Genomic DNA, 27,418 nt, shown 5'->3' on the forward strand with positions numbered 1-27,418 from the left:
GATATTTGGTAATAGTATCGATGGATGGACATGAAGACACTAAGAACTATGGCAATCTGATATTCGACCCTGGTGACCTTGACCTTCACCCAAATTACTGACCGCTGGATGTCTTTTCCAGGGCAATTCTAGAACCCAAATAACTATGTCAGGTTTTGGTGGGTATTTGTGGGAGGGGGAATCTAAATGTTAAGCTTTGACTCCTTTGACCTTGACCTTTGCTAAAACATCCTCTTTGATGAAAATTTTGGGGTCAGCGTTCATTCACCTACCAAGTCTGATGAAAAGTGATCACAGAACCTGAGAGGAGTCGAAAAGTAGCCATTGCTTTTAAAAAAAAAAATCATATACATAATTTAAAAAACACAAGTAAAAGAATAAAACCGATAAGAAAAATAAAAACTATTCATAAGAACGAGAATTAAAAATACGTTTTAAGGCTTGATTTAAAAATGTGCACAGACTCTGACTGTCTCACGGACGCAGGAAGACAAAAAGCTCTTTGACCTGCCGATTTCTTCTTCACCCTGGGAACACGCAATAGTCCCACATCCTGCGACCACAAAACCCGGGCCAACACGAAGGGTTTCACCAGGTCAGCCAGATACAAAGGCACCAGTGCATGGACAACCTTATAGGTTAATAACAAGCCCTTAAAATCTGCTCTCACAGAGAAAGGAAGCCAGTGCAAGGATGCCAGAATGGGTGTAATATGTTCAAACCGCCAAAACCTTTAGTTGAAAATCATCTAATCTGCGTCATGCTTGAGAACCGTCCCAATCAAACCCTCTTAAATCAGCTAATTAGCTGCTGCAGGTTAATGTGTCCATCTGGGTTCACCAGTTAATTCTCAAAGAGCCCGTAAACCTACCTGCGGTTTTGGATGATCCACAGACCCTGGCTACAGACTTGGTTGTAACTGGCGTTGATCAGCTGGTAGCCCTCAAACTCTAGAGATAAGCCCAATCTGGTGCTGGGCATCTAACCGGACACACAGCACAACAAAAAAACAAAAATATACATGCATGAATAATACAATAAGCAAGACAGAAACAGATATGTGGCTGATGTTGTGTATTACGGTAAAGTTCCAGGTACAGTTGGTGTCAGGGGGGTAGTAGCTGGGGAAGAAGGGTGTCCTCAAGGTTCCCTGGACCCCTGACATATCTACAAGATCAATACTTGAATTACATTCTGGGAAAGAGAGATAAGAATGTACTGTTAATACCAGCAACTCGTGTACTTCTGTGCGTGCAAAGACCCTCTACTAACTGCTGTCTTTAAATATGCAATTCAGAAACTAATAAGGTTGCATTTGTCATCCATGTGCACACCAGACCTCACCAGATTCCAGATGTTAAGCAATAGGTCCTGATTGGTTCTTTGTTGGGAGGTCTCTTTGGAACACCACCAGCAGTGCACGTTTTCCATGCACAAATGGAGTTGCATCATGAAGGGAATATACATCTCCAATTTACTTCATACATTGTATGACCCTTATGATGCAAAGACTTTGGGAAATCTATTTAGCACCAAAATAGTTCATCCACATGAATAAATGTGTATTTTTCAATAACGATTCAAAGAATTTTCCAATAAACTATTTCATATTTTCAACTTGAGAGCCAAACTGTTTCTCTGTTAGCATGTCGACTACCCGTCATGTACTATTATTAATCATATTTATTAAAATGAGAAATAGAACTAATATTATCATGTTAAAGCCTCTTTATACACAATATTCTTTGTTCCATTGTCTTTCATATAGAGGATGTCAGCAGCTGTTTGTCTAGCTTTTGTTGGATTAACCTTTTCTTTCCTCAGCTTGGATGCCCTTTCTCTTTTATCCTGCAGGAACTCTTTTTTCCACCAGTTTTTGAATGATATGTCTTTTTCATTGTTTCCCTTTCCTTTGCCAGTTCTTCTTCCTTTCCTTCAGCTGATAACATTTTCCTACTTTTAGTGCTCTGTGAACTTTCCTTTGATTTCCCTATAAATGTACATTTACTTGCCACTTTAAGGTCTGAAATAAAGTAAAAATTCTGCTAAGGCACATGTAAAGTGGGGCATTGGATACACAATACATAGCAAATGTGGGGAGCTTTTAGAATTAGTTGAAAAATTATTTTGATGATTTTGGGATGCGGGCAGCATGGTGGCTTAGTGGTTAGCACTGTTGCCTCACAGCAAGAAGGTTCAATTCCCGCCTGTGTGTGTGTGTGTGTGTGTGTGTGTGTGTATATATATATATATATATATATATATATAGTCACATATTATGAAAGCTGACATTGTTTTGAACATTTTGATTTGCAATACATGGGCATTATACCAAAGGAAAGTACTTTTAAGGGAAATTAGTGAAAGTATGGTTAAAAACAGACAGATAAATAAACGCCAGTGATTTTGTTACGTCCTTGGGGGATGGAAAATAAAGAAAATACCCTTTGACCCCAGAGAGTTTAAAATGTCAAAGTTCTCACTCCCCTCTCATTATTTACAGATTGCCAACCAGAAGCTCCCTCCTCCACCTCACCACCACCCTGTCTGTTGCGGGGGGTAGGATCCACCCAGACGTTTTGCAGCAGTAGGATCATCATAATTCTATTCTCTGCCGTGATGAGGATCTACACCAAAGACTGTTCTAACATTCTGATCTTAATGTATTAAAATATTTAAGTTATATTGCTTTTCAAGTCTCTCTGGTAGAATTATTGAAAGACTCCATCATCCGCCATTGCTGTAAAATAAATAAAGTAGTCTACTGGAATGAAAAGAGATGACACGACAGTCTTAATCATTCATGTTCCACCAAAGTCCACTTACTTTCTAAACCAAGCCCTCTCATTGCAATCCTCCATCTGTGAGCTCCAGGCTACCACCCTGTTTTCTGCTTCTTCACCTTTGTAAAGCTTTATAAAAACCTTTTAACTGTTAGCATGGCCTAAGCAGTGGGTTACCTCTCTGAGTCTGGTCTGCTTGAGCATTCTTCCTCAATATCATAAGAAGGAGTTTTTCCTGTCGCCTGTGTGCTTGCTCTAGGGGTTGGTAAGGTGAGACCTTGCTTGTGTGAAGCGCCTTAAGGCAGCTTTGTTGTGATTTGGTGCTATATAAATTAAATAAATTGAAATTTGAATCTTTAGACCACCAAGCCATTTGGCAGTTTGTTGCAAGTCTTACCCTGATGGTCCCACGCCTGTGCGGACAAAGAGAATGGGTCCCTGTAGCTGTAAAATCCCTGTTTCCAAACCACTGTCATCCACTCGCCTGAAGACAGGACGTGAACCGCATGTTGACTACAACCATACACACTGAAGAGAGAACGGTGAAGGAAAACAACGTCGGGTTATTGTCCTAGTAATAATGAGACTCGCTTGTATGCGTCGAGGATGTAGACCAGCATCTCTGTCTATAAAACTGACTGCATGTATGAAGAAGGAATAAAGATCTTAAAATACACCAGTCCAACTCTGCATGGCCCTGTGGAAATAACTCACGTGGTGATGAGGTGTGAGTCGGAGGGTGTGACACCGTCATACACCATCAGCCTATCCCAGCATGCCACCAGCAGCCACTTTACTTGGAGCTCCACCTGAAAGCCAGAGGGGGCTTGGAGGTGCCACAGGCAAAAGGAGTGTAGCGTGTTGGGGCCACGGAGAGACACAGGGCTGCTGGACACCACCTTCTGATAATTGTAGCAGTCTTGAAAGAAAACAAAAGTAGGCATTACAGCATTAATTTCTCAATCGTTTATTGGCTTTTCCACTGCATAGGGTAGGTGGCCATTCAAGTACATCCCAAACAGATGCCAAGCCAAACTCAAGGGTTACCTGATTTGCTTTCACCCCGACAAAAAGCAAGAAAGTTGCTGTCCAAGCCTACTTATCATATGTGGCACTTAGCATTCCATATGTGATAGTCAATAGGCCTCATTCCCCAGACAGACAAAGGGTACTCTGGCCTCTCAGGCCAGCGCCTAGGTTTTAGCCGACTGGTCGAGTGTCCACCTCCCATGTCAGAAATCCCATGTCAATACAACAGAGCCAGCCACTACACATGTGATTAATTTATTTTCTGTAGTTTTGGAGCAAGAAGGAAGGTGACAAGAACTTCACAAATGTAAATAACATCACAATAGCAGGGGCTATCACATTAGCATCAGTTAAAACACTATACGGAATTGTAAATGTATTGATAACAACTTTTCTAGCTATCTTGCAGGCATATCTCGGTCACAAAAATGGCTTATCCAGCTTGGCGATTTAGAGGGAGGGTTGCTCCACCGTGACCCTTAATTGGAGTAAGCCGGTATAGAAAATGACTCAGTACTTTGCAAGCTAATTACACAACAATTAAAGTACAAGGAAACATGAAAGTGCTATTCTAAACAAAGCATTCAAGATATATTACTTTCAGGTCGTAATTACACATTTAAATTTGTTTGAATTTCATATTTGCCCTACAAAGTCTGCCTCTCTTACCAGTGACAGACAGTGAGGGGAGGTGCAGTAAGTATCCTTCGACACTGGCAGTCTCCTCCTCCACCCCACTGTACCTCCTCAGGCCCTCCTCCAGGCATCTTGTGATATTCTCCACCGTGACCCTCCCAACATGGCTGCCAGGGATGGACAGCAGTATCCAGAATTGAGCCACAATGCTCCCCTCCCTGAAGAAACAAAGGGAAGGCCAGTGGAATGATGAAGTGTGGACCATACTGCCAAGAAACAAGGAAAACTCCAAATAATTGACCAGCAACAGTGGCCTTAGTGTCCACCAGGATTCTCTTGAAGTAACCGATTAGTGACACGAAATCTAATCCCCTCTTAACACTGGTTAGAGTCCAAATCTCACAACCATACAGCCAGCCTGGAAGCACCAGCTCTCCGAAGACTTGGATCTTCATTCTCCTGCAAATATATCAGCATCTCCACACACTTCTGTACTGATACCTCCATAAGTGCTTTCTCGATTTCTCTCAACTTCCTATAGTCCTTGGGCCAGACCCCTGACACCGCAAGTGTCTCTACCACCCAGGGTGGCAAAATGTTTGATATGGCATTGTAATCACCGGTGTGGGACTTGAAAAACATATGATGGTCATCCCAGGGTAATAGCCGAAGCCAGGTAGGGGTCAATGAAGGACTACACAAGGGGTAACAATTTAAAAATGCTCCAGTCACATTCAGGAGTATATAATAGTATATTTCTGATCATAGGGATTCCAAAAAAACATAGTTTGGACCATGTATGAATGAAAGAATGCATTGGAGTTATGGGTAAAAAAAAATGTGAGTCAATTTCAGTTTTTAATAGTGGTTAAAAATAAACTTACTCCAACTTTAGGTTGAAAACGTGATGCAAATTATTAGTTTTGTCAATAAAGTTCTAAAAAGGAATAGTTTGTACAATTTATTGTGCCACCAATTGGAACAACTTTAATCTTTGAACCCTTTACCAACTGAAATTGACCTTTGTTGCCAATTTTGAAGTTTTTAACCCATAACTCTGTAAAATTCAGTCATAGATAGTCTACACTACACCTTTTTGGGAGGCCTTTTGATCACACAAATAATGTAGTATACTTCTCCATATGTTTGGAGCGTATTTACGTTTTTGATCCCTATGTAATGTCCCCTACCTGGCTATAGCTACCACCACCCAAGGATGGCTACATTTTTCAAGTCCCTATAGATTGTAACCAAGAGGTCTTATCAAACGTGTTCCCACACTGAGTGGTAGTGACCAACATATCTGGCCCACAGACTTAAAGGCCTAGCTCCAAGAGACACAAATGTCACTTCCGAGATAAGTGGATCTCTCGAGGAAGTTACCAAATACACAGAGCTTAGCCTTGGCCCAGAACAAATGCAAAACAATAATCCTTGACAGTACTTTGTCCGGCATGGAGAGCAATGTAATACCCCTGTAGTTTTTGCAATCCAAGTGACAAACCTTTACATTTCAAAGAGGTAAAATAAAACCTTTCTTCTGGTCTGTTTTCCAAATACAACCAAGATGTCTTCCAACATGAGCAGAGCGTTATCTCCAACCACCTGAAGAAGTACAGCTCCAATACCACATATCTTAACAGCTTTGCCTGCCCTCAGCTGGTTTTCCAACTTTACAGTCTCACTGAGATTTGGTGGTTTGCAGCTGACTGGCAAATCATCCTCAAATACTCTGGAACAGGACATGTCCATCATCCTGGCAGGAGGATCAGCCTAAAGTAACTGGTCCAATGGGACAGTACAGCAGAGTCATCTGGCCTGCAATTGGCAGATCAAATACAGCACTGGTGAAAACAATGGGAATTAATTTATTAACTTATCATTTATAATGTACATACTTATTCTAGTCTGATAATCGAGTCAAGATTGAGTAGAACTGTTTTCAATTTTGAGAAGAGACAGAGTAAGTGAAAAGATGGTCTCAAGACCAAACTTGAGTACTACAACACCAATACTATCTCCTAACATCCGTCTGTCTGCAGGAGATGATGCTGCAGCGTCAAATTTTGTTTTTTGCTGTTTTTTTTTTAAATATTTATTTCATTCATTTAAAAGAAAAACAGAAAAGCAAAAAACAAAAGCACCACAATACCAGAATGAAAAGGAGCAGAAAGAAGAACAAGTCTTATGATTTCTGCCCCTTTTAACAATACAATCTTTCAATATACAGCATCATAGTCAACATTATTTAACAGATTGCATTTCTTTAACTTGTCACATACCACTGACCCATTTCATAATTATGACCATTAATTAATAGATTACATCACTGACAGGTTACATTTAAACTTAAGACACTCCAAACATTATTAACAGTTTACTTTTTTTTTTTTTTACTTTCTTGCAGCCCACTGACTTACTTCATAGTTTCATACTTACTTAATACATCTAATTTAATATGTTTTTAAAATAATTTAAGCGACCTTAATTCTTTAATTTCTTTATTAAGATTGTTCCATAATTTGACACCATTTACTGCAATACTCCTTTCCTTTACTTTGGTTCTAAATCTTGGTTTTTTAAAGACTTCTATTCCTTTCAATTTATAACTACTTACTCTTTTTTCAAACATATTTTGAATGTTTGTTGGTAAAGTATTTTTATTAACTTGGTACATCGTTTGTAATATTTTCAAATCGACTAAATTTAGTCGGCTTTTTACCCACTGATGTGCAGCACCTCTTATTCCATATTGTTGTAACTTGTGGAGCAATCTTGAGTGGTCTATAACATCAAAAGCCTTTTTCAGGTCAATAAAAATACTTACAAAATAATCCTTATTATCTATTGTTGTTGATATTTTCTCTATTAGCTCCATAATTGCCATAGCTGTCGAATGTTTTGTTCTGAATTCATACTGAGCATTATTTAAAATATGATGTTTCTCAATAAATTTATCCAATCTTGTTACAAAAACTTTTTCCATAATTTTAGAAAACTGTGGAAGCAATGATACTGGCCTGTAATTAGAAAAATTATGTTTGTCTCCATTTTTATATAATGGGACTACCTTAGCAATTTTCATTTCATCTGGAAAAACCCCAGTTGACAGAGACAGATTACAAATATAAGTAAATGGTTCAATAACAATTTCTATTATACTTTTTACAGTCATCATGTCTAAATCTTCATGGTCAGTTGATCTTTTGCTTACACAGTTTTTTACAATATTTCTTATTTCATCTTTTTCCACATTGTCCAGGAAAATACTATTGACCGTATTTACCAATGTACATAATTTATCTTCTATTATTGGTTTATTTCCCACCAGACTTGACCCTACACTTGAAAAATAATCATTAAACCCATTTGCAACTTCTTTTATATCATATACGAGGGCTGTCCGTAAAGTATAGGTCCTTTTTATTTTTTCTAAAACTATATGGACTTCATTCATATGTTTTTACGTCAGACATGCTTGAACCCTCGTGCGCATGCGTGAGTTTTTCCACGCCTGTCGGTGACGTCATTCGCCTGTGAGCACTCCTTGTGGGAGGAGTCGTCCAGCCCCTCGTCGGAATTCCTTTGTCTGAGAAGTTGCTGAGAGACTGGCGCTTTGTTTGATCAAAATTTTTTCTAAACCTGTGAGACACATCGAAGTGGACATGGTTCGAAAAATTAAGCTGGTTTTCAGTGAAAATTTTAACAGCTGATGAGAGATTTTGAGGTGATTCTGTCGCTTTAAGGACTTTTCACGGTGCGAGACGTCGTGCAGCGCTCTCAGGCGGCGTCATCAGCCTGTTTCAAGCTTAAAACCTCCACATTTCAGGCTCTATTGATCCAGGACGTCGTGAGAGAACAGAGAAGTTTCAGAAGAAGTCGGTTTCAGCATTTTATCCGGATATTCCACTGTTAAAGGAGATTTTTTTAATGAAAGACGTGCGGACGGATCCGCGCGTCGGGACGCAGCCGACGCGGTGCGGCAGCACAGGAAAAACACCTCCGTGTTGATAACCATTTGTTAAAATCCAGTTGGCTTTTGATGGCTTTCAGTGGAGTGAGTATATGAGAAATTGTTTATCAGCTGGAGATGTTCCAACTTGTCCTTAAGGCTTCCAACAGAGGTGTTTTTCCTGTGACGGAGCGTCGCGGCGGCTGCGAGCCGACGCTGCAATCCGCCCGCACGTCTTTCATTAAAAAAATCTCCTTTAACAGTGGAATATCCGGATAAAATGCTGAAACCGACTTCTTCTGAAACTTCTCTGTTCTCTCACGACGTCCTGGATCAATAGAGCCTGAAATGTGGAGGTTTTAAGCTTGAAACAGGCTGATGACGCTGCCTGAGAGCGCTGCGCGACGTCTCGCACCGTGAAAAGTCCTTAAAGCGACAGAATCACCTCAAAATCGCTCATCAGCTGTTAAAATTTTCACTGAAGACCAGCTTAATTTTTCGAACCATGTCCACTTCGATGTGTCTCACAGGTTTAGAAAAAATTTTGATCAAACAAAGCGCCAGTCTCTCAGCAACTTCTCAGACAAAGGAATTCCGACGAGGGGCTGGACGACTCCTCCCACAAGGAGTGCTCACAGGCGAATGACGTCACCGACAGGCGTGGAAAAACTCACGCATGCGCACGAGGGTTCAAGCATGTCTGACGTAAAAACATATGAATGAAATCCATATAGTTTTTGAAAAAAATAAAAAGGACCTATACTTTACGGACAGCCCTCGTATCTCTTTATTTTCCTTAACAAAGTAATTTGGAATAGTTTCTTTCGTTCCATCACTATCAATCACACTTTTTATAATTCCCCATGTTACCCTCATATTATCTTTACTCTTATTTAGTTTTTCACTGTAATAATCTTTTTTTTTGTTTCCTAATTATTGTTAATAGTTTATTTTTATATTTTTTGCATTTATGTTCTGTTTCCTTTGTTTGCAATTTTAAAAAGCACCTGTATAAATAGTTTTTCTTTGCACAAGCATTTTTTATTCCCTTTGTCAGCCATGGTTTATTTACTCTTTTCTTACTAATTTCAATTAATTTACAATTTTTATTGTATGATTTCATCAATATTTTCATAAATGAGTTATATGCTACATTAACATCACTGACAAACTTCTTCCCAGTTTTGATTTTTAAGGTCATATTTTAATGCCTCTAAGGCTTTTACTGACTTATCTCTTTTAAAGTTTATATCAGTTTTTTTGTTGTACCTATTTTTATATTTAAATATTGAAAAAATTGGTAAATGGTCGCTAATATCTGTCATGAAGATCCCATTCTTGATTATTTCATCTGTTCTGTTTGTAAATATATTGTCGATTACCGTTGCACTTTGCGATGTAATTCTGGTTGGTTTTGTTATCAAGGGGAATAACCCCAAACTATACATTGAATTCACAAAATCACTTGATCTTTGGCAGCTGGAGCTTTCTATGTTAATATTAAAGTCCCCACACATAAAAAGCGTTTTGTTTTTAATTTGATGGAATAATTCAATTATTTTATCTGTAAATTTCACAACACAAGAATCTGGTGCTCTGTATACACAACTAACTAAAATATTCTTAGATGTTTCATGTACAAGTTCCACTGTTACAATTTCTATGACATCATTCATAATTGTCATTTCTTCAACAATTGTACACATCAGATCTGTTTTTGTATACAGAGCAATACCACCGCCTTTTTTATATCTTCTGTTTACAAAATACAGCTCATATCCCTCCATTTGAACTTCATCCATGAGATCATCTTTAAGCCAAGATTCAGTGATTGCAACAATACTAAATCTATTTTTAAACTGATTTAAATAATCTTTTATTTGTGACATTTTACAATACAAGCTTCGACTGTTTATATGTATGAGTGACAGGGTATCTTCTGCAATTTTTTCACTATTCAGCTGTTCTACTGTATAATACTCACAACCAATCGTTTTTAAGTCAAATATACTTTCATCAATATTAGTGTCTATGTCATATATTTTATCCTCTGTTTCCATGTTTGATCTGATTTTTTGTTGGTCCAATTACCAACAGATGTTATATTTGATTGTCTATTCAGGTCTGTATTTCGTAAGGTCCTCCATGTTTTTGATTTGTATACCGTTTGTTCCTTCTTTTACTCTAATCCACACCCTACAATTCCAGACCCATGTAGCAACAATATGTTTCTGTTTTCTTAGTAGTCTTGCTTCCCTAGCAATATCTGCATTTTTTTTTGTTAGATGCTCATTTATATAGACACTCGTTCCTTTCAAATTCTTTGCCTGTCTTAATAACTCATTTTTATATTTTCTGCTTGTAAATCGGAAACAATGTTAGATAGTTTATTTTTTCTATCTTTAGTTGGAATAGTATAACAGTCTGATATTGTGTCTTGATGGATGACAACACCTTTTTGATATAAAAAGTTTGTAACTTGTTCCAATGATTGTCGTTCTTCAGGTGGTGCATCCTCCCCACTGGCTCCACCAGAATCCACCACCCTTGCATATGTCCGATGCCTTGTTTCTAGTCCAGATATTATAACGTCATCTTTTCTAGTAAATTGTTCAAGTTCATCTACACGTTGCTCAAGTTTCTTAATGATCTTGTCCTTCTCTTTAACCAGATTTTGGAGTTCTTTAATTTCCACCATCAGTTTGTCTAGATTAGACATGTCTTTTGATATATGGTTTAATGAGGTCTTTATCTCCTCTATATCTTCCTCGAGTTTATCTGTTTTCCTGGGTGGTGCCATGCCGATTGTCGTGGCTCAGTATGGCCACTATTGATTACAAAAACAATTCTCACCAGTAGCCTCCACCACCACAGGTCCGGTAGCCGCACCCCAACCCTCCCCGTTGCTAACCTCGTTCACAGCCGCCCCAGCCACGGTCGTAGCCGCCGCCAGCCCCGGATGTAGCCGCTGCTAGCCGCGGATGTAGCCGCTGTTAGCCTCGGATGTAGCCGACGCCTGGGGCCTGGATGTATCGCCGCCACCGATGCCTCGGGCCTGAATGAACCGCCTCCACCGATGCCTCCGCTGCTAGCCTCGGCGGAGGCTTTTTTGTTTGTTTGGGGTTGTTTTCCAATTTAATTTCAATTTATTTCATTTTTATAGCGCCAAATTACAACAAAGCTGCCTCAAGGCACTTCACACAAGTAAGGTCTAACCTTACCAACCCCTCAAGCAAGCACACATGTGACAGTGGCAAGGAAAAACTCCCTCTGATGATTTAAGGAAGAAACCTCAAGCAGACCAGACTCCAAGGGGTAACCCTCTGCTTGGGCCATGCTACCGACACAGTTGACAAAACAAATATACAGGAAATTTTTGTCTTTTTTTTCTATCTCAACCTGCGCAAATGACTTACCAGTCAAATTCGCAAGTGACAATCTCTGCTGCATTTGTTGCACGTGTACTGTGATGCTTACTGAGGCTGCTGCTGTCGCTCCTTCCTCCTTGCTCATTGCTCAGCAAGGCTTTGGTTCCACTCCTGCTCAGCCCTCTGTGCACCTGTTCTGACAGTAAGGCGCCAGGCTGCACGGTCCTCTGCATACTGCTCCCACGTGTTGACATTGATGATGCTGCAGGCGTGGTCAACCAGCCAAAGAAGTGCCCTCTGCCAGCTCACCGTACAGTAGATCTTCAGGAATGCGGCCCGGATCCATTCTCCTGATGTGGCCAAGCCAACAAAGGTGCCTTTCGCCAAGAATGGTGAACTTGCTGCTCACGTTGGCACGTTCTAACATGTGCAGCATGTTCACCAATACTATGTGTTGAAAAAGTAAGTAAATATTCACCTACCCAAATGCGAACACAGTGGTGGAGTTGTAGTATGGAGAAAGACCCGAGCTGTTCAATACCTTCTCCACCTAAAATACAAGACAGAACAATGACTTGGTGAACCAATTCTGGTATTTTCCCATCTTTTTGTATTTTTTTTTATGCGCAACTCGACTGTCTTGTGTTATGTTGCTGATTCAACTTCAGGACACTACTAGTCTTCTTTTCTACTGCACAGTTTAATAGGATTTGCTTGTAGCAGTGAAACATTTGTAGGAAAAGAAAGAAAGAAAGAACGGCAGCAGTGGCTCTGGGGGGTTGTGTTGTTTGAGCTAACCATGCTTTGGATGGCCTTGGCCTCTTGTCGGAACATCAAGCTACTGGTAGAGGACAGGTCGGCAGAAAAGTTCCTGTTGAGAATGGACACATAGGCCGTGTACTGCTGCTGGACTCGAGGCTCCAACACCCATACTCTGTACTCTGTCAGACAGAAACTTCAAATTTCACTTCATCAAAAATCCCCCATATGGCCCATTTCTGTGTTTGTGAAAACAAGTGAGACTACTTGGAATTTTTTGTTTTCTGAAAGCTGCTCACCCAAAAAGTACCATGTCAGCATAGCTACTCCAACAATGGTGACGACGGCAATGAAAAAGGCTACGAGGCACTTGGATGACTGAGTCTTCCTGGTGGGCGGAGCCACAGCGTGTGTCCCAGTTCCCTTCTGGGGAGAACGAGCAAAAACAAAACACTTTGGTGTACCACAAATTTGTTCCTTCGGTAACTGACAGATTTTACAACATGATCTCTTAGTTGAACGAGGCTAAAACACAGAGCATCATGGGAATGATCAAAACCCAAAAGTTGATAATGCGCCGCGTTTCTTTGTGTCTACTATATGCGAAAAATGTAAACAACTCACAACTGCGATTCTTGGATGTTTCTGATGCTTTTTGGTACATTCCATGATGGTGTACATTTGTGAATTCGATTTATTCATTTTATATCACACCAACTCACCACAACGTCACCTCAAGGCGCTTTACACAAAACAACAACAACAACAAAAAAACAAAATTAATTAAAAGATTAAAAAAGCACAATTAAGGGATTAAAATGCACAATAAAAGAGTAAAAAAAAAAAAAAACCATAGTAACACACAATATATTAGCCGTAAGACAGGTCCACAGGTGAATCACCTCAAAGTTATTTTATAGACAACCTGGTCTCACAAATTGTCGTGATTCAGTAGCACAAAATATACATTAATCTATTGATTCATCATATTGTCACGAAAAGTGCAAAATTTTTCTCATGGAAGCACGAATTTATTCTAATTTAGGGTTGGGGGTAGGAGTAGGGTTAGTAATAGTGAGTTTAAAAAAAACCCTGTCACAAAAATTTGAATCATTTCGTGATGGGAGGACAAAAATAAAACATAAGACTGGGCTGGTTATAGAGCATACCTCAGTTGATGAGGATATGTAGACCTGGGTAGCTCATACCTGTCTGTGTCGTTGGACAAGACACGTAATCTACATTGTCCAGGTCCACCCAGTTGTAAATGGGTACTGGCCTTGGCTGGGGAGGTAACCTGTGTGGGACTGGCATCCCATCCAGGGGTAGTTACAGATTCTCATTGTCTTTGCACTTTACCTGACCTTTGTCTGAGCTTCTCCAAAACTTAATCATCTCAATATCTCTCCAAGTAATATTCCCGCTAAGTTTGGTGAAAATCTGTCCAGCTGTTTTTGTAGTTATTGTACACACACACACACACACACACACACACACACACACACACACACACACACACACACACACACACACACACACACACACACACACACACACACACACACACACACACACACACACACACACACACCAGTTTATAAAACCCTGCATCGCTGGCACACAGGGTAATAAATAAATAGACAATTCCTCAAGTAAAGCAATGCTAAGCAAGCCTTGCAAAGCATCAGGTCTGTGTATGGGTGTTCTACATCACACCACCTACTATCACTCTGTGTTTTGATTGGAACCACCACCGGTCCATCCCTACCTCCCAAAAGCGGGCAGTTGTTACACGGGCGTCTCTTCTGCCTTTTTTGGTTACTTGGATGCTCAGCTCTGAGGCACCTGCATGCTGGCTCACGGTCTGGCAACTATTGCCAAGTTTCCATTGTGTCCCAGCTGACAGTCTCCCACAATGCAAATGGTGTACCTTATGAGTCTCTCGAAGTAACCATTTCTTTGACAGAAAGTCAGTGTAAGGTCATCTGAAACACCACATCCAGTGATGGGATGTCAATTAGAGGTGGGCGGATCGATCCTAATATCGATAATATCTGTACCAACGCTGGTATTGATATTGAACGATCCTCGTGTAAAAAGATTGATACTCTAGCTTTTTTTCTCTCCCGCACGCACTGACTGCCGCGCACGCAGATTCATCAAAGTCTACTCTCTGTCTGTAAGAGCAGCGCTGCACTGTGTCACACAACACGGAGCAGCTGCACTGTGTCACACAACACGGAGCAGCGCACCCTTGTATTGTGGTTTGTCAGCCCTCTACCTCAGGAGATTTTGTTTTAAGTTGTGTTGAGTGATACTTTTTAAACAAAAATGTTGCTTGTGATAATAAAGTATTTTGTTGTCACATACAGTACAATGTTTGGCGAAATTCTGTCCTAGGTCTTTTGGATCCTTTGTATCTATGAAGCTTAAATATGAAAAAGTATTGGTATTGGTATCGATATTGGCGATACTGGGCCTGTATTTACTTGGTATCGGATCAATACCAAAATTCCCGGTATCGCCCACCTCTAACGTCAATCATATAAACACAATTACACAACTTTAAAGATGGTACTTTTTCCCTTTGCTGTCATGATCAGAAGATCTGAAGAACATTTGGCATAATTGCCATTTAAGATTTGAGGTCTGATTTTGACTCAGTCTGCATGAAGCTAATGAAAATTTTTCAGTCTTACCACGGCATAAAACCAACGATCAAACCTACAGCAAGAAATTCATTCATTTGACTTTCACACACAGCAATCTGAAGGTAGCCATGAAAATCATGTGGTTTTGGATGAGCATCACTGACCTCATTGTCCCGATAAACAGACATGACTTTGCTGTCGCATGAATGTGACCTTTCAGAGCCGTTGCCAAGGTCCATCACATCACTCCAGGTCCACTGATCTCAAAGAAACCATCTCACTGTCCACGGATGCCCAGCGAGGAGTTTGTGGTAAGTTAGTTTTCACCAAAAAAAAAAATCTGAACATATAACCAGACATGTTGCCCCAGCAGAGGGTGGTTCCACATTTCTAACTCCAAAGGTAAAAAAAATAAATAAATAAATAAAGTAAAAAATGTCGGGCAATGTTTCCCAAATGTCCAGGTCCTCACAGGATAGTGGAGTTATTTCTGTTCTACTGATGACAACACTGGAGTAAAACCAGAAGATGCTCCTTCAGCTGATGGCCAAACATTCAAATTTAGAAATCCAACTCACTTCTGTTAAGATCATCTACATACCCAGGAGGTACGCTGAAGCAACACCTAGCAACCATGACGCTCCCTTTCAAGTCCCTGTTCAGGTGCTCAGTGGGTTCAATTCCTCAGAGTCCAGCTCACTTTCCATAGCAGCAAGTATCTGTACCAGACAAAACTGAAGCCAGTGCATGACCAGGAAGCTTCGTAAATGTCACCTCCAACAATTTTTCACCAAGTTCTTCTCACATTTTTATGGGAGCGATGTGCAGGTCTGTGGGTCTAAGACCTTACAGAAACCTGCAGGCAGACCAGTGGTCGTGGTCCACTTCTATCTCCTGAAACGCTCATCTATCTGCAGCCATGTGACATTTCTTTGGTGCTGTCCAGGAAAGTTTCTCTTCTGGACAGGCTCAGCATGCTGGTTGAATGTTTTTGATACCATTTCCCAAAATATGGGCCATGACCCCCTGGTGTGCCATGCAGGTACTGCAGGTGGGCCTTGAGATGTCATTTAAAAATACTTATGAAAATAACTTCATGTGTAGATACAAAACACAGTCTGAATTTGCTTTTGATAATATTTCAGTTTATTGAGCTTTCACAGTTTTTAAAAAAATAAAAAATCACACTGATGAGGATGGACACAAGAACAGACATTCAGGTATGTAGTTGCAGGTTGAGTACTATATATAAAGACAGAGACAGTTTATAAAAATTGATATAAATAGCAGTCCATAGTGAGCAGCAGTTTTAAAGTAAAGGTCACACACCACAAACCGATCCTGAAACTGGTTTGAGCAACAACTAAAAAAGCTTGAGCCTGACATTTCAGCTGTTGTTAAGCCAGAGTTTAGGATTTGTTAAACTGCCTTTCTTAGAAAAAAAAAAAAAAAATTCAAGCTAACGTAATGATAGCTTTGATGTCTAAAATATAAAATAGATCTCATTGCATGTGTTTCTAAGAGTAATCTCTTATGGTGAAAAATAGATTCACAATTGTATTTTTTTTTTTCTTTTAAACTCATGATAGCAAGAGCGGGTGGCTAGCTGAAAAGTTAGCTTCAATAACTGCTAATCCACTAAATGAAAGGTTAACTACATTAACGCTAAACTGGTAAAACGCAAAAAAAATTAATAAATATTTTATGTTTTATTTATTTATTTATTTATTGCTGATGCAACAGCTAAGCCCTCATCCGTATTGTATGAATTTATGTGGAATTTACCCATCATGCTCTATTCAGTACTGGCCAGACATGCAGTAGTGTTGGACTAAACACTGACCTCAAGTTTCAGGTTTAAACCACAACAGGAAACACAAAACAGGATGTATGTCTGTCTGAGGAGCTCATTCTGAAACGCAACACACTTTAACATCCTTTAATCGGGGCACAACACGAGTGCCCCATCTCGACTACTTCTTCATTACTCTTAACTGATTTCTTTACAAGTCAGTGCCATAGCACAGATATACTGCATACCACTGCATTTCTACAACATCCATCTAACAGATGCTCAAAGCACTTTATAGTGATGCCTCATATTTACTTCCCCAGCTAAAGCTAATAACCATTTCTACGGCCATGTGGACTGAGGCAATGCAGATTAAGGACACAGACAGATAGCATGAGCGGGATTCAAACTCAAACATGTGATTTCAAGAGTCATACTGGAGATGTAAACAGACTAATGACACAACAGCACTTTTCCATATCGGTTACAATACCGATACTGAAACCTTCAGTATCTGCTGATACCAATCTGGTATCTTTTTCTCTGTCTTAAAACAACTTAGACCCCATGTCTGAATAACATTTGCATATTTATTTATTTGTCCTGGTAGAAAAGCATTAAGAGACCACCCAGAAACACTTCATCCCAGTGGTTTCAGCATTTTGTTCCTATTACAACAATAAACACCTAAGAACTTTACACACACACACACACACATATATATATATGTGTGTGTATATATATATATATATATATATATATATATATATATATATATATATATATATATATATATATATATATATATATATATATATATATATATATATATAAAGTAATAACCCTCAAATGTCTGTCAGTTCAGGGATTTTCAACTTAAAAGCACTCTGAGCAGGCACCAAACAAACACTCTTGCGAAAAAAAAACAAAAAACAGAAAAGACTGGGATCTTTGTTTATTTCTGTAGGTGGCTGCATATGATCTGTTGGCATTTCGAGCAATGAAAAAGATGCTGGTGCACATGGACCAAACACTCTGTGGATATGGTGCCTATTTGGTTAATAAATATATTTGTCTGGTTATACATTGTTAATCTAACCACTAAACAAAAAGATTCAAACTGTGACACAAATATTGTTCTCCCACAAAAGAAAGCATACACAGCCCACACCATGACTCAGATGTGCCATAGAAGAAATAGATCCAATCTGATTTTTTTTTCCCCCATATATGATCCAGTAACATCGGACTGATATGGATGCAATAGGGAATCGGTTCACCCCTAACTAATACCAAAATTTTGAATGCCAAACACCTATGGAATTGTAAAACATCTGCCATAAATGTAACTCTGTATAACATAAATATATGACATAATACAACAGTGTTTAACATGAACAAACGATGCGTCACTGCCAGTGTGGCTGATAACAATATGAAAATAATAGTTTATAGATGCTGAAATAAAATAGGTACATAAACTATTTACTGCAACACTGATGCTATATTTAAAAAAAAACACCTAAACACAGGCAGACATGGTCTGTACGGTATTTTTACTGGAAATAAGTGCATCGAAAACACTTCTTGTCCATTAATATGTTGAAAATGTTTTTTCTTAAGCTGCCATAATTGAAAATATCAGAAAAAATGATATTAGTATGAGGGAAATACATTAATTGAAATAACCTTTTCCTGAGTGTTTCTCAAACTCCACTTTAATTTCACAAATGCTACACTTATTAAATAAAAGTTATCACATTAATGATCTGATATTTGATAAGAAAAAAAAAATTCAAACCAATCTCACAAAGTTATCAGTGTCGGTAATTTGAACTGGATTTTGCAGTGGTCCAGCTCTACAGGTTCCTCTGGATTCAGTTTACTTCCACTCTCACTGGCATATATCCATCACCAGAAGGCTCCACTGGCTTGGTGGCTGAATTCAGACCAATCATCTCAAGTATATGTTTTGGGCAAGGGTTCAGAGGTGGAGTGAAACCTTCACCGGAGCTCTTCAAAAGCAGTGCAGGAAAAGAAAGCAACGGATTTGGTAAAGTACTGGAGGGTGACGGAAACAAGAAGGTTGTGGATGCAGTGGAGCCATTGGCATCTTCTAAGTTGTCCTGACTCGTCTGCTCCTCACCTGCACTAACTACACCTGAATCTGGACTCTGGAGGCTGGGATTCATAACCTCTGGCTTTGCAACTTGCTCATAATCTGAACACACCTGGACGGACCCTCCAGAGCCAATCTTACCAAGCAACTTCTGAAATTCAAGCTCTTTTCTACACGACTTTGCAATTTCTTCTTGGCCAGTGGTCACACCAACCCCATCTTCTTCTTCAAGGCTCTCTTGACTGACCTCTTCCCCACTACACATACCTGAATCTGGGCTCTGGAGACCACAGCGTTCAGCTTCGATCTTCTCAACCCTTTTATAATCCGAACACATTTCTAAAGGCTGGCTGTCACCGCTGCCTCTGGAGAGCAACTGTAGAATCTCCACATCTTTTCTCCTCACTTCCTCCATGTCCTCTTCTTCGCTTTTCCCATTGTCTTGACGACCAACAGGTCCATAAGGCGTATCAGCAGGACATGGCTCTAAATTACCTGGCATGAGATGGAAGACGGCTGGAACACACAGGTGGGAATAAATAGGGTTGCAGAAGCTAGAACTAGATGATTCATAATGGCTCTCGCATCTCATCTTGTCTCGTGGTACTGCCTCTGGTCTACAGTGGGTGGTGCCATCCATAATGGTGACCTCTGAAGAGAGAACTTCAGAATCAAGCTTCCAGACAGAATAGAATAAATTACTGGTATGCCATGCCTGGAGCAGAGAAAATGAGAAATAAAAATGAAATAAGGTTAATAAACCACAGTGTATGTTCCAAAGTAACACAAAATCTTTTTTCACTAAAATGGCTCTTCATGCTGGGCTTTTTCCACCATCTCAACTGTTCTACTAGTAGCTCCCCCAAAAAGATCTTTTAAGTCTTTTGTGACTTCAAAGTCACTCAAGTAGGACATTGTCCAGTTGTCATCCCAACCTTCATGCATCTCCAACTTCCCCAGAAAATCCTACCAAGTTCCTCAAAGCAAGTTTTCAAGTTAAAAAGTTCCACTATCAATTGTAAACATCAGCATAATCATGACTGGGATCCATTAAGTCAAGGTTGTCCATTCAATGGCATTTGAAGCTCAAATATAACAGTAGATCCTTGGATTTGTTTGCTCTTGGATTTGAATGCTTTTAGTCATGCTAATGCTCTCCAGAAGCATTTATTAAAAATAAAGTGTGAAGGACCTAAATGAGATGGTGAGGACTTTCCAGGCATGTGAGACACAAATAAAGAAAATGCTTAAAATGGTGGGGGGTTAAGAGGGCTGTAGTTGGGGTGTCTGGGGGGGGGGGGGGGGGTTTGGGGGCTCCAGAAGCTGAAGGTTTTTAGTGATGCTAATGCTCCCCAGAAGCATTTATTGAAAAAAAAAACAAAGTCTGAAGGACCTACAACCCCAATTCCAATGAAGTTAGGACATTGTATAAAATGTAAATAAAAACAGAATACAATGATTTTGAAATCCACTTCAGCCTATATTGAACTGAATACACCACAAACACAAGATATTTAATGTTCAAACTGAGAAATGTTTTGTTTTTGTGCAAATATTTGCTCATGTTGAAATGGATGCCTGCAACACGTTTCAAAAAAGATGAGACAGTGGTATGTTTACCACTGTGTTACATCACCTTTCCTTCTGACAACACTCAATAAGCATTTGGGAACTGAGGACACTCATGATTGGGTATAAAAGGAGCGTCCCCAAAAGTCTCAGCCATTCACAAGAAAAGAAAGGGCGAGGATCACCACTTTGTGAACAACTGCTTGAAAAAATAGTTCAACAGTTTAAGAACAATGTTTCAACATTCAATTGCAAGGAATTTAGGGATTCCATCATTTACAGTCGATAATATAATCAGAAGATTCAGAGAATCTGGAGAACTTTCTACAAGTAAGCAGCAAGGCCAAAAACCAACATTGAATGCCTGTGACCTTTGATCCTTCAAGGGCACTGCATTAAAAACAGACATTGTTGTGTAAAGGATCTTACCGCGTGGGCTCAGGAACACTTCAGAAAACCATTGTCAGTTAACACAGTTCGTCGCTACATCTACAAGTGCAAGTTAAAACTCTACCATGCAAAGCAAAAGCCAAACATCAACAACATCCAGAAACACCGCCACCTTCTCTGGGCCCGAGCTCATTTGAAATGGACAGACGCAAAGTGTAAAAGTGTGCTGTGGTCTGATGAGTCCATGTTTCAAATTGTTTTTGGAAATCATGGCCGTTGTGTCCTCCAGACAAAAGAGGAAAAAGACCATCCAGACTGTTACCAGCGCTAAGTTCAAAAGCCAGCATCTGTGATGGTATGGGGGTGTGTTCGTGCCCATGGCATGGGCAACTTACACATCTGTGATGGCGCCATCAATGCTGAAAGGTACAGCAACACATGCTGCCATCCAAGCAACGTCTTTTTCAGGGACGTCCCTGCTTATTTCAGCAAGACAACGCCAAGTAACGTTCTGCACGTGTTACAACAGCATGGCTTCGTAGTAAAACAGTGCGGGTACTAGACTGGCCTGCCTGCAGTCCAAACCTGTCGCCAATTGAAAATGTGTGGCGCATTATGAAGCACAAAATACGACAACGGAGACCCCGGACTGTTGAACAACTGAAGTCGTACATCAATGCAAGAATGGGAAAGAATTCTACCTACAAAGCTTCAACAATTAGTGTCCTCAGTTCCCAAATGCTTATTGAGTGTTGTTAGAAGGAAAGGTGATGTAACACAGTGGTAAACATACCACTGTCCCAGCTTTTTTGAAACGTGTTGCAGGCATCCATTTCTAAATGAGCAAATATTTGCACAAAAACAATAAAGTTTATCAGTTTGAATATTAAATATCTTGTCTTTGTGGTGTATTCAATTGAATATAGGTTGAAGAGGATTTGCAAATCATTGTATTCTGTTTTTGTTTACATTTTACACAACGTCCCAACAGCCAGGGGCTGTGAGCATGGACAGGGCCGCCGGGCCACCCGCCCTCGACTGCCACCCAATCCTCTCTGCACCCGACCTCCATGACCCCCTCTGCAGGTGGTGAACCCACAGGGTTCTCATGGCCGAAGGAACGAGAACGTGAGTGCAGGCGGCCGAGATGGGTTTCCTCCGCAGGGTGGCTGGGTGCTCCCTTAGAGATAGGGTGAGGAGCTCGGTCACTCGGGAGGAGCTCGGAGTCGAGCTGCTGCTCCTCCACGTCGAAAGGAGTCAGTTGAGGTGGCTCGGGCATCTTTTCCGGATGCCCCCTGGACGCCTCGCTGGAGAGGTGTTCCGGGCACGTCCCACTGGGAGGAGGCCCCGGGGAAGACGCAGGACAAGCTGGAGGGACTACATCTCTCGGCTGGCTTGGGAACGCCTTGGGGTTCCCCCGGAGGAGCTGGAGGAGGTGTGGAGGCTTTGCTTGAGCTGCTGCCCCCGCAACCCGACTCCGGATAAAGCGGAAGAAAATGGATGGATGGATGGATGGATGGATGGATGGATGGATGGATGGATGGATGGATGGATGGATGGATGGATGGATGGATGGATGGATGGATGGATGGATGGATGGATGGATGGATGCATTTTACACAACATCCCAGCTTCATTGGAATTGGGATTGTAAATGAGAAGTTGAGCTGCTGAACAGCTTCAGTTGTTAATGTCCACGACATAAACGTATTATTTTATGTTCTTGTTGCACTTGCTTCTTTACTAACTAGATGCCAGCTAGTGATTGGTATAGCACCATAAGTTAAAAATGACTTTGGGAATGTCAAAAATTCCCTTTACTTTCAGAGCCTGACTGAGTGAACTCTAGCACCGAAAGCCTGATTTGGGCCACAGCACAGTCGCTAGCTGATTCTATTCCCTGCTTACTACGTGTACGCCTGCTGCACCATTTTATGCCCTCAGAGCACAACTCCATATGTGTTGTTTCCATCTGCGTGCAATTAAATCTGCCTTACTTAAATGCAAAAATGTAAATTTTCACTGAAAGCTGGTTACAACAAATGACAAATTCAGACAAAAAAGGACATTTTCATGAACTGACCTTGAAATTGACATCATGGAGGAAAGACTTCCTCGGATCTGGTAAAGGTGGACCTCGGATCTTCTTCACTATGTAAATCCTGATAGACATTGAAGAAAATACAAAAGCGAAACATTTAAAATAAGTTTACAAAGAAAGTGGATAAGGAGAGTGAAAACGTATGGTAACACCTTATATTAACTGCAGGGTATAAAGCGTTTGTAAATGTTTTACAAGTAGTTATTTAAGCATTTACTTACACTTTATGCATTCTTTTTATTAGCTACTCATTGGTAAAACATAAATAGACGGCTTAATAATTATTAATAACAAAATATGTAATGTCTTTATAAAACATTTATAATTTTTTTTAATTCTCTATAAACCATTCAAGAAGAGTTGATCATTAATACAACCCCTGGCAAAAATTATGGAATCACCGGCCTCAGAGGATGTTCATTCAGTTGTTTAATTTTGTAGAAAAAAAGCAGATCACAGACATGACACAAAACTAAAGTCATTTCAAATGGCAACTTTCTGGCTTTAAGAAACACTATAAGAAATCAAGAAAAAAGATTGTGGCAGTCAGTAACGGTTACTTTTTTAGACCAAGCAGAGGAAAAAAATATGGAATAACTCAATTCTGAGGAAAAAATTATGGAATCACCCTGTAAGTTTTCATCCTGCATCAAATCAGATCTGCTCATTGACATTGACCCTACGTGTCTTTTTGCAAGGAATGTTTTCGCAGTTTTTGCTCTATGGCAAGATGCATTATCATCTTGAAAAATGATTAACATCATCCCCAAACATCCTTCCAATTGTCCAAAATATCAATGTAAACTTGTGCATTTATTGATGATGTAATGACAGCCATCTCCCCAGTGCCTTTACCTGACATGCAGCCCCATATCATCAATGACTGTGGAAATTTACATGTTCTCTTCAGGCAGTCATCTTTATAAATCTCATTGGAACGGCACCAAACAAAAGTTCCAGCATCATCACCTTGCCCAATGCAGATTCGAGATTCATCACTGAATGACTTTCATCCAGTCATCCACAGTCCACGATTGCTTTTCCTTAGCCCATTGTAACCTTGTTTTTTTTCTGTTTAGGTGTTAATAATGGCTTTCGTTTAGCTTTTCTGTATGTAAATCCCATTTCCATTAGGCGGTTTATTACAGTTCGGTCACAGACGTTGACTCCAGTTTCCTCCCATTCGTTCCTCATTTGTTTTGTTGTGCATTTTTCGATTTTTGAGACATATTGCTTTAAGTTTTCTGTCTTGATGCTTTGATGTCTTCCTTGGTCTACCAGTATGTTTGCCTTTAACAACCTTCTCATGTTGTTTGTATTTGGCCCAGAGTTTAGACACAGCTGACTGTGAACAACCAACATCTTTTGCAACATTGCGTGATGATTTACTCTCTTTTAAGAGTTTGATAATCCTCTCCTTTGTTTCAATTGACATATCTCGTGTTGGAGCCATGATTCATGTCAGTCCACTTGGTGCAACAGCTCTCCAAGGTGTGTTCACTCCTTTTTAGATGCAGACTAACGAGCAGATCTGATATGATACAGGTGTTAGTTTTGGGGATGAAAATTTACAGGGTGATTCCATAATTTTTTCCTCAGAATTGAGTGATTCCATATTTTTTTCCTCTGCTTGGTCTAAAAAAGTAACCATTACTGACTGCCACAATCTTTTTTCTTAATTTCTTATAGTGTTTCTTAAAGCCAGAAAGTTGCCATTTGAAATGACTTTAGTTTTGTGTCATGTCTGTGATCTGCTTTTTTTTCTACAAAATTAAACAACTGAATGAACAACCTCCGAGGCCGGTGATTCCATAATTTTTGCCAGGGGTTGTAGTTCATCATTTACAAACGTAAAATCAGACCGTATTCATTAGCGATAAAACACTTTACAAATCATATTTTTATTGTATTTACATTTTTTTCCTCACAAATTAAGCCTTTACTAAGCATTAATTTGTAACATTTGTAACGATTGCATTAACTACTTTTCCTTATTCCTCAATAATTTATGTATCATTTGTTAATAGGGTAGTTGTAAAACAGCTAACTGATCATCTGCAGAGGAACGGTCTATTTGAAGAGTTTCAGTCAGGTTTTAGAATTCATCATAGTACAGAAACAGCATTAGTGAAGGTTACAAATGATCTTCTTATGGCCTCAGACAGTGGACTCATCTCTGTGCTTGTTCTGTTAGACCTCAGTGCTGCTTTTGATACTGTTGACCATAAAATTTTATTACAGAGATTAGAGCATGCCATAGGTATTAAAGGCACTGCATTGCGGTGGTTTGAATCATATTTATCTAATAGATTACAATTTGTTCATGTAAATGGGGAATTTTCTTCACAGACTAAGGTTAATTATGGAGTTCCACAAGGTTCTGTGCTAGGACCAATTTTATTCACTTTATACATGCTTCCCTTAGGCAGTATTATTAGACAGCATTGCTTAAATTTTCATTGTTACGCAGATGATACCCAGCTTTATCTATCCATGAAGCCAGAGGACACACACCAATTAGCTAAACTGCAGGATTGTCTTACAGACATAAAGACATGGATGACCTCTAATTTCCTGCTTTTAAACTCAGATAAAACTGAAGTTATTGTACTTGGCCCCACAAATCTTAGAAACATGGTGTCTAACCAGATCCTTACTCTGGATGGCATTACCCTGACCTCTAGTAATACTGTGAGAAATCTTGGAGTCATTTTTGATCAGGATATGTCATTCAATGCGCATATTAAACAAATATGTAGGACTGCTTTTTTGCATTTGCGCAATATCTCTAAAATTAGAAAGGTCTTGTCTCAGAGTGATGCTGAAAAACTAATTCATGCATTTATTTCCTCTAGGCTGGACTATTGTAATTCATTATTATGAGGTTGTCCTAAAAGTTCCCTGAAAAGCCTTCAGTTAATTCAAAATGCTGCAGCTAGAGTACTGACGGGGACTAGAAGGAGAGAGCATATCTCACCCATATTGGCCTCTCTTCATTGGCTTCCTGTTAATTCTAGAATAGAATTTAAAATTCTTCTTCTTACTTATAAGGTTTTGAATAATCAGGTCCCATCTTATCTTAGGGACCTCATAGTACCATATCACCCCAATAGAGCACTTCGCTCTTAGACTGCAGGCTTACTTGTAGTTCCTAGGGTTTGTAAGAGTAGAATGGGAGGCAGAGCCTTCAGCTTTCAGGCTCCTCTCCTGTGGAACCAGCTCCCAATTCGGATCAGGGAGACAGACACCCTCTCTACTTTTAAGATTAGGCTTAAAACTTTCCTTTTTGCTAAAGCTTATAGTTAGGGCTGGATCAGGTGACCCTGAACCATCCCTTAGTTATGCTGCTATAGACTTAGACTCCTGGGGGGTTCCCATGATGCGTGTTTCTTTCTCTTTTTGCTCTGTATGCACCACTCTGCATTTAATCATTAGTGATTGATCTCTGCTGTCTTCCACAGCATGTCTTTTTCCTGATTCTCTCCTCAGCCCCAACCAGTCCCAGTAGAAGACTGCCCCTCCCTGAGCCTGGTTCTGCTGGAGGTTTCTTCCTGTTAAAAGGGAGTTTTTCCTTCCCACTGTCACCAAGTGCTTGCTCACAGGGGGTCGTTTTGACCGTTGGGGTTTTTCTGTAATTATTGTATGGCTTTTGCCTTACAATATAAAGTGCCTTGGGGCAACTGTTTGTTGTGATTTGGCGCTATATAAATAAAATTGATTTGATTTGATTTGATTTAATAATGTACAATGCTTAAGTTTCTTTCCCCATCAGTATAAGTATGCAGTTTTAAAGACTTTATCTATGTACGAATTCTTCTTTCAATGTACAAATAAGCCATAACTGAACATTAGTTAAGCATTTGTAATATCGTTGTGGTAATTAAATTTGTTTCATAACTCATTTGTATATGCTTAATATATATTTTAATCATAATCACAAACAGTACTTTGTTACATACTTACCAGGTGGTTTTGTCTGTCCTAAAGAGCACAATGACCAGACACAAGGCAAATACTGTTGCGCCAACCGTGCCACCCAAAATATCCAATTTCAGTGCACCACGACCATCTAACAAAAACACAACATAGCATGTTACTTTATCAAGTGCAGCACACAAACAAGGATCACCTTGAAGATGCAAAGTGTTTTATGCTGAAAAAGCCGTGTATTCTGCAGCACAGATATTGTGGGCACTTTTCTACCTGTGCAGCTGTTTTTTTTTTTTTTCACACTCAGCATCAGCACTGCACAAGCAACAAGGGTACTTG

At 39.8% G+C, this 27,418-nt stretch overlaps 2 protein-coding genes across 3 annotated transcripts in view; both read right to left on the reverse strand.

Annotated features, from left to right (window-relative positions):
• The window catches only part of LOC117525777 (transmembrane protease serine 6), a 35,263-nt gene extending 19,916 nt beyond the window's left edge, over positions 1–15,347 (reverse strand). The window contains exons 1-10 of the mRNA XM_034187718.1: positions 15,343–15,347; positions 15,227–15,251; positions 12,827–12,953; positions 12,567–12,709; positions 12,251–12,318; positions 4,482–4,666; positions 3,498–3,702; positions 3,181–3,311; positions 1,082–1,194; positions 872–981 (exon numbers count right to left, since the gene is read on the reverse strand). Of these exons, the coding sequence (XP_034043609.1) occupies positions 872–981; positions 1,082–1,194; positions 3,181–3,311; positions 3,498–3,702; positions 4,482–4,666; positions 12,251–12,318; positions 12,567–12,709; positions 12,827–12,953; positions 15,227–15,251; positions 15,343–15,347 (1,112 nt within the window). The remainder of the gene's footprint in view (positions 1–871; positions 982–1,081; positions 1,195–3,180; positions 3,312–3,497; positions 3,703–4,481; positions 4,667–12,250; positions 12,319–12,566; positions 12,710–12,826; positions 12,954–15,226; positions 15,252–15,342) is intronic.
• A 2,926-nt stretch (positions 15,348–18,273) lies between these two features.
• The window catches only part of LOC117526834, a 39,277-nt gene continuing 30,132 nt past the window's right edge, over positions 18,274–27,418 (reverse strand). For both annotated transcript variants that reach the window (XM_034188911.1, XM_034188912.1), the window contains exons 9-11: positions 27,113–27,218; positions 23,132–23,210; positions 18,274–19,804 (exon numbers count right to left, since the gene is read on the reverse strand). In XM_034188911.1, coding sequence (XP_034044802.1) covers positions 18,848–19,804; positions 23,132–23,210; positions 27,113–27,218 — 1,142 coding nt within the window. In that variant the 3' untranslated portion in view covers positions 18,274–18,847. The remainder of the gene's footprint in view (positions 19,805–23,131; positions 23,211–27,112; positions 27,219–27,418) is intronic.

This window comes from Thalassophryne amazonica, chromosome 15 (assembly GCF_902500255.1).
Source record: "Thalassophryne amazonica chromosome 15, fThaAma1.1, whole genome shotgun sequence".
In the NCBI taxonomy this organism is placed as follows: Eukaryota; Metazoa; Chordata; class Actinopteri; order Batrachoidiformes; family Batrachoididae; genus Thalassophryne; species Thalassophryne amazonica.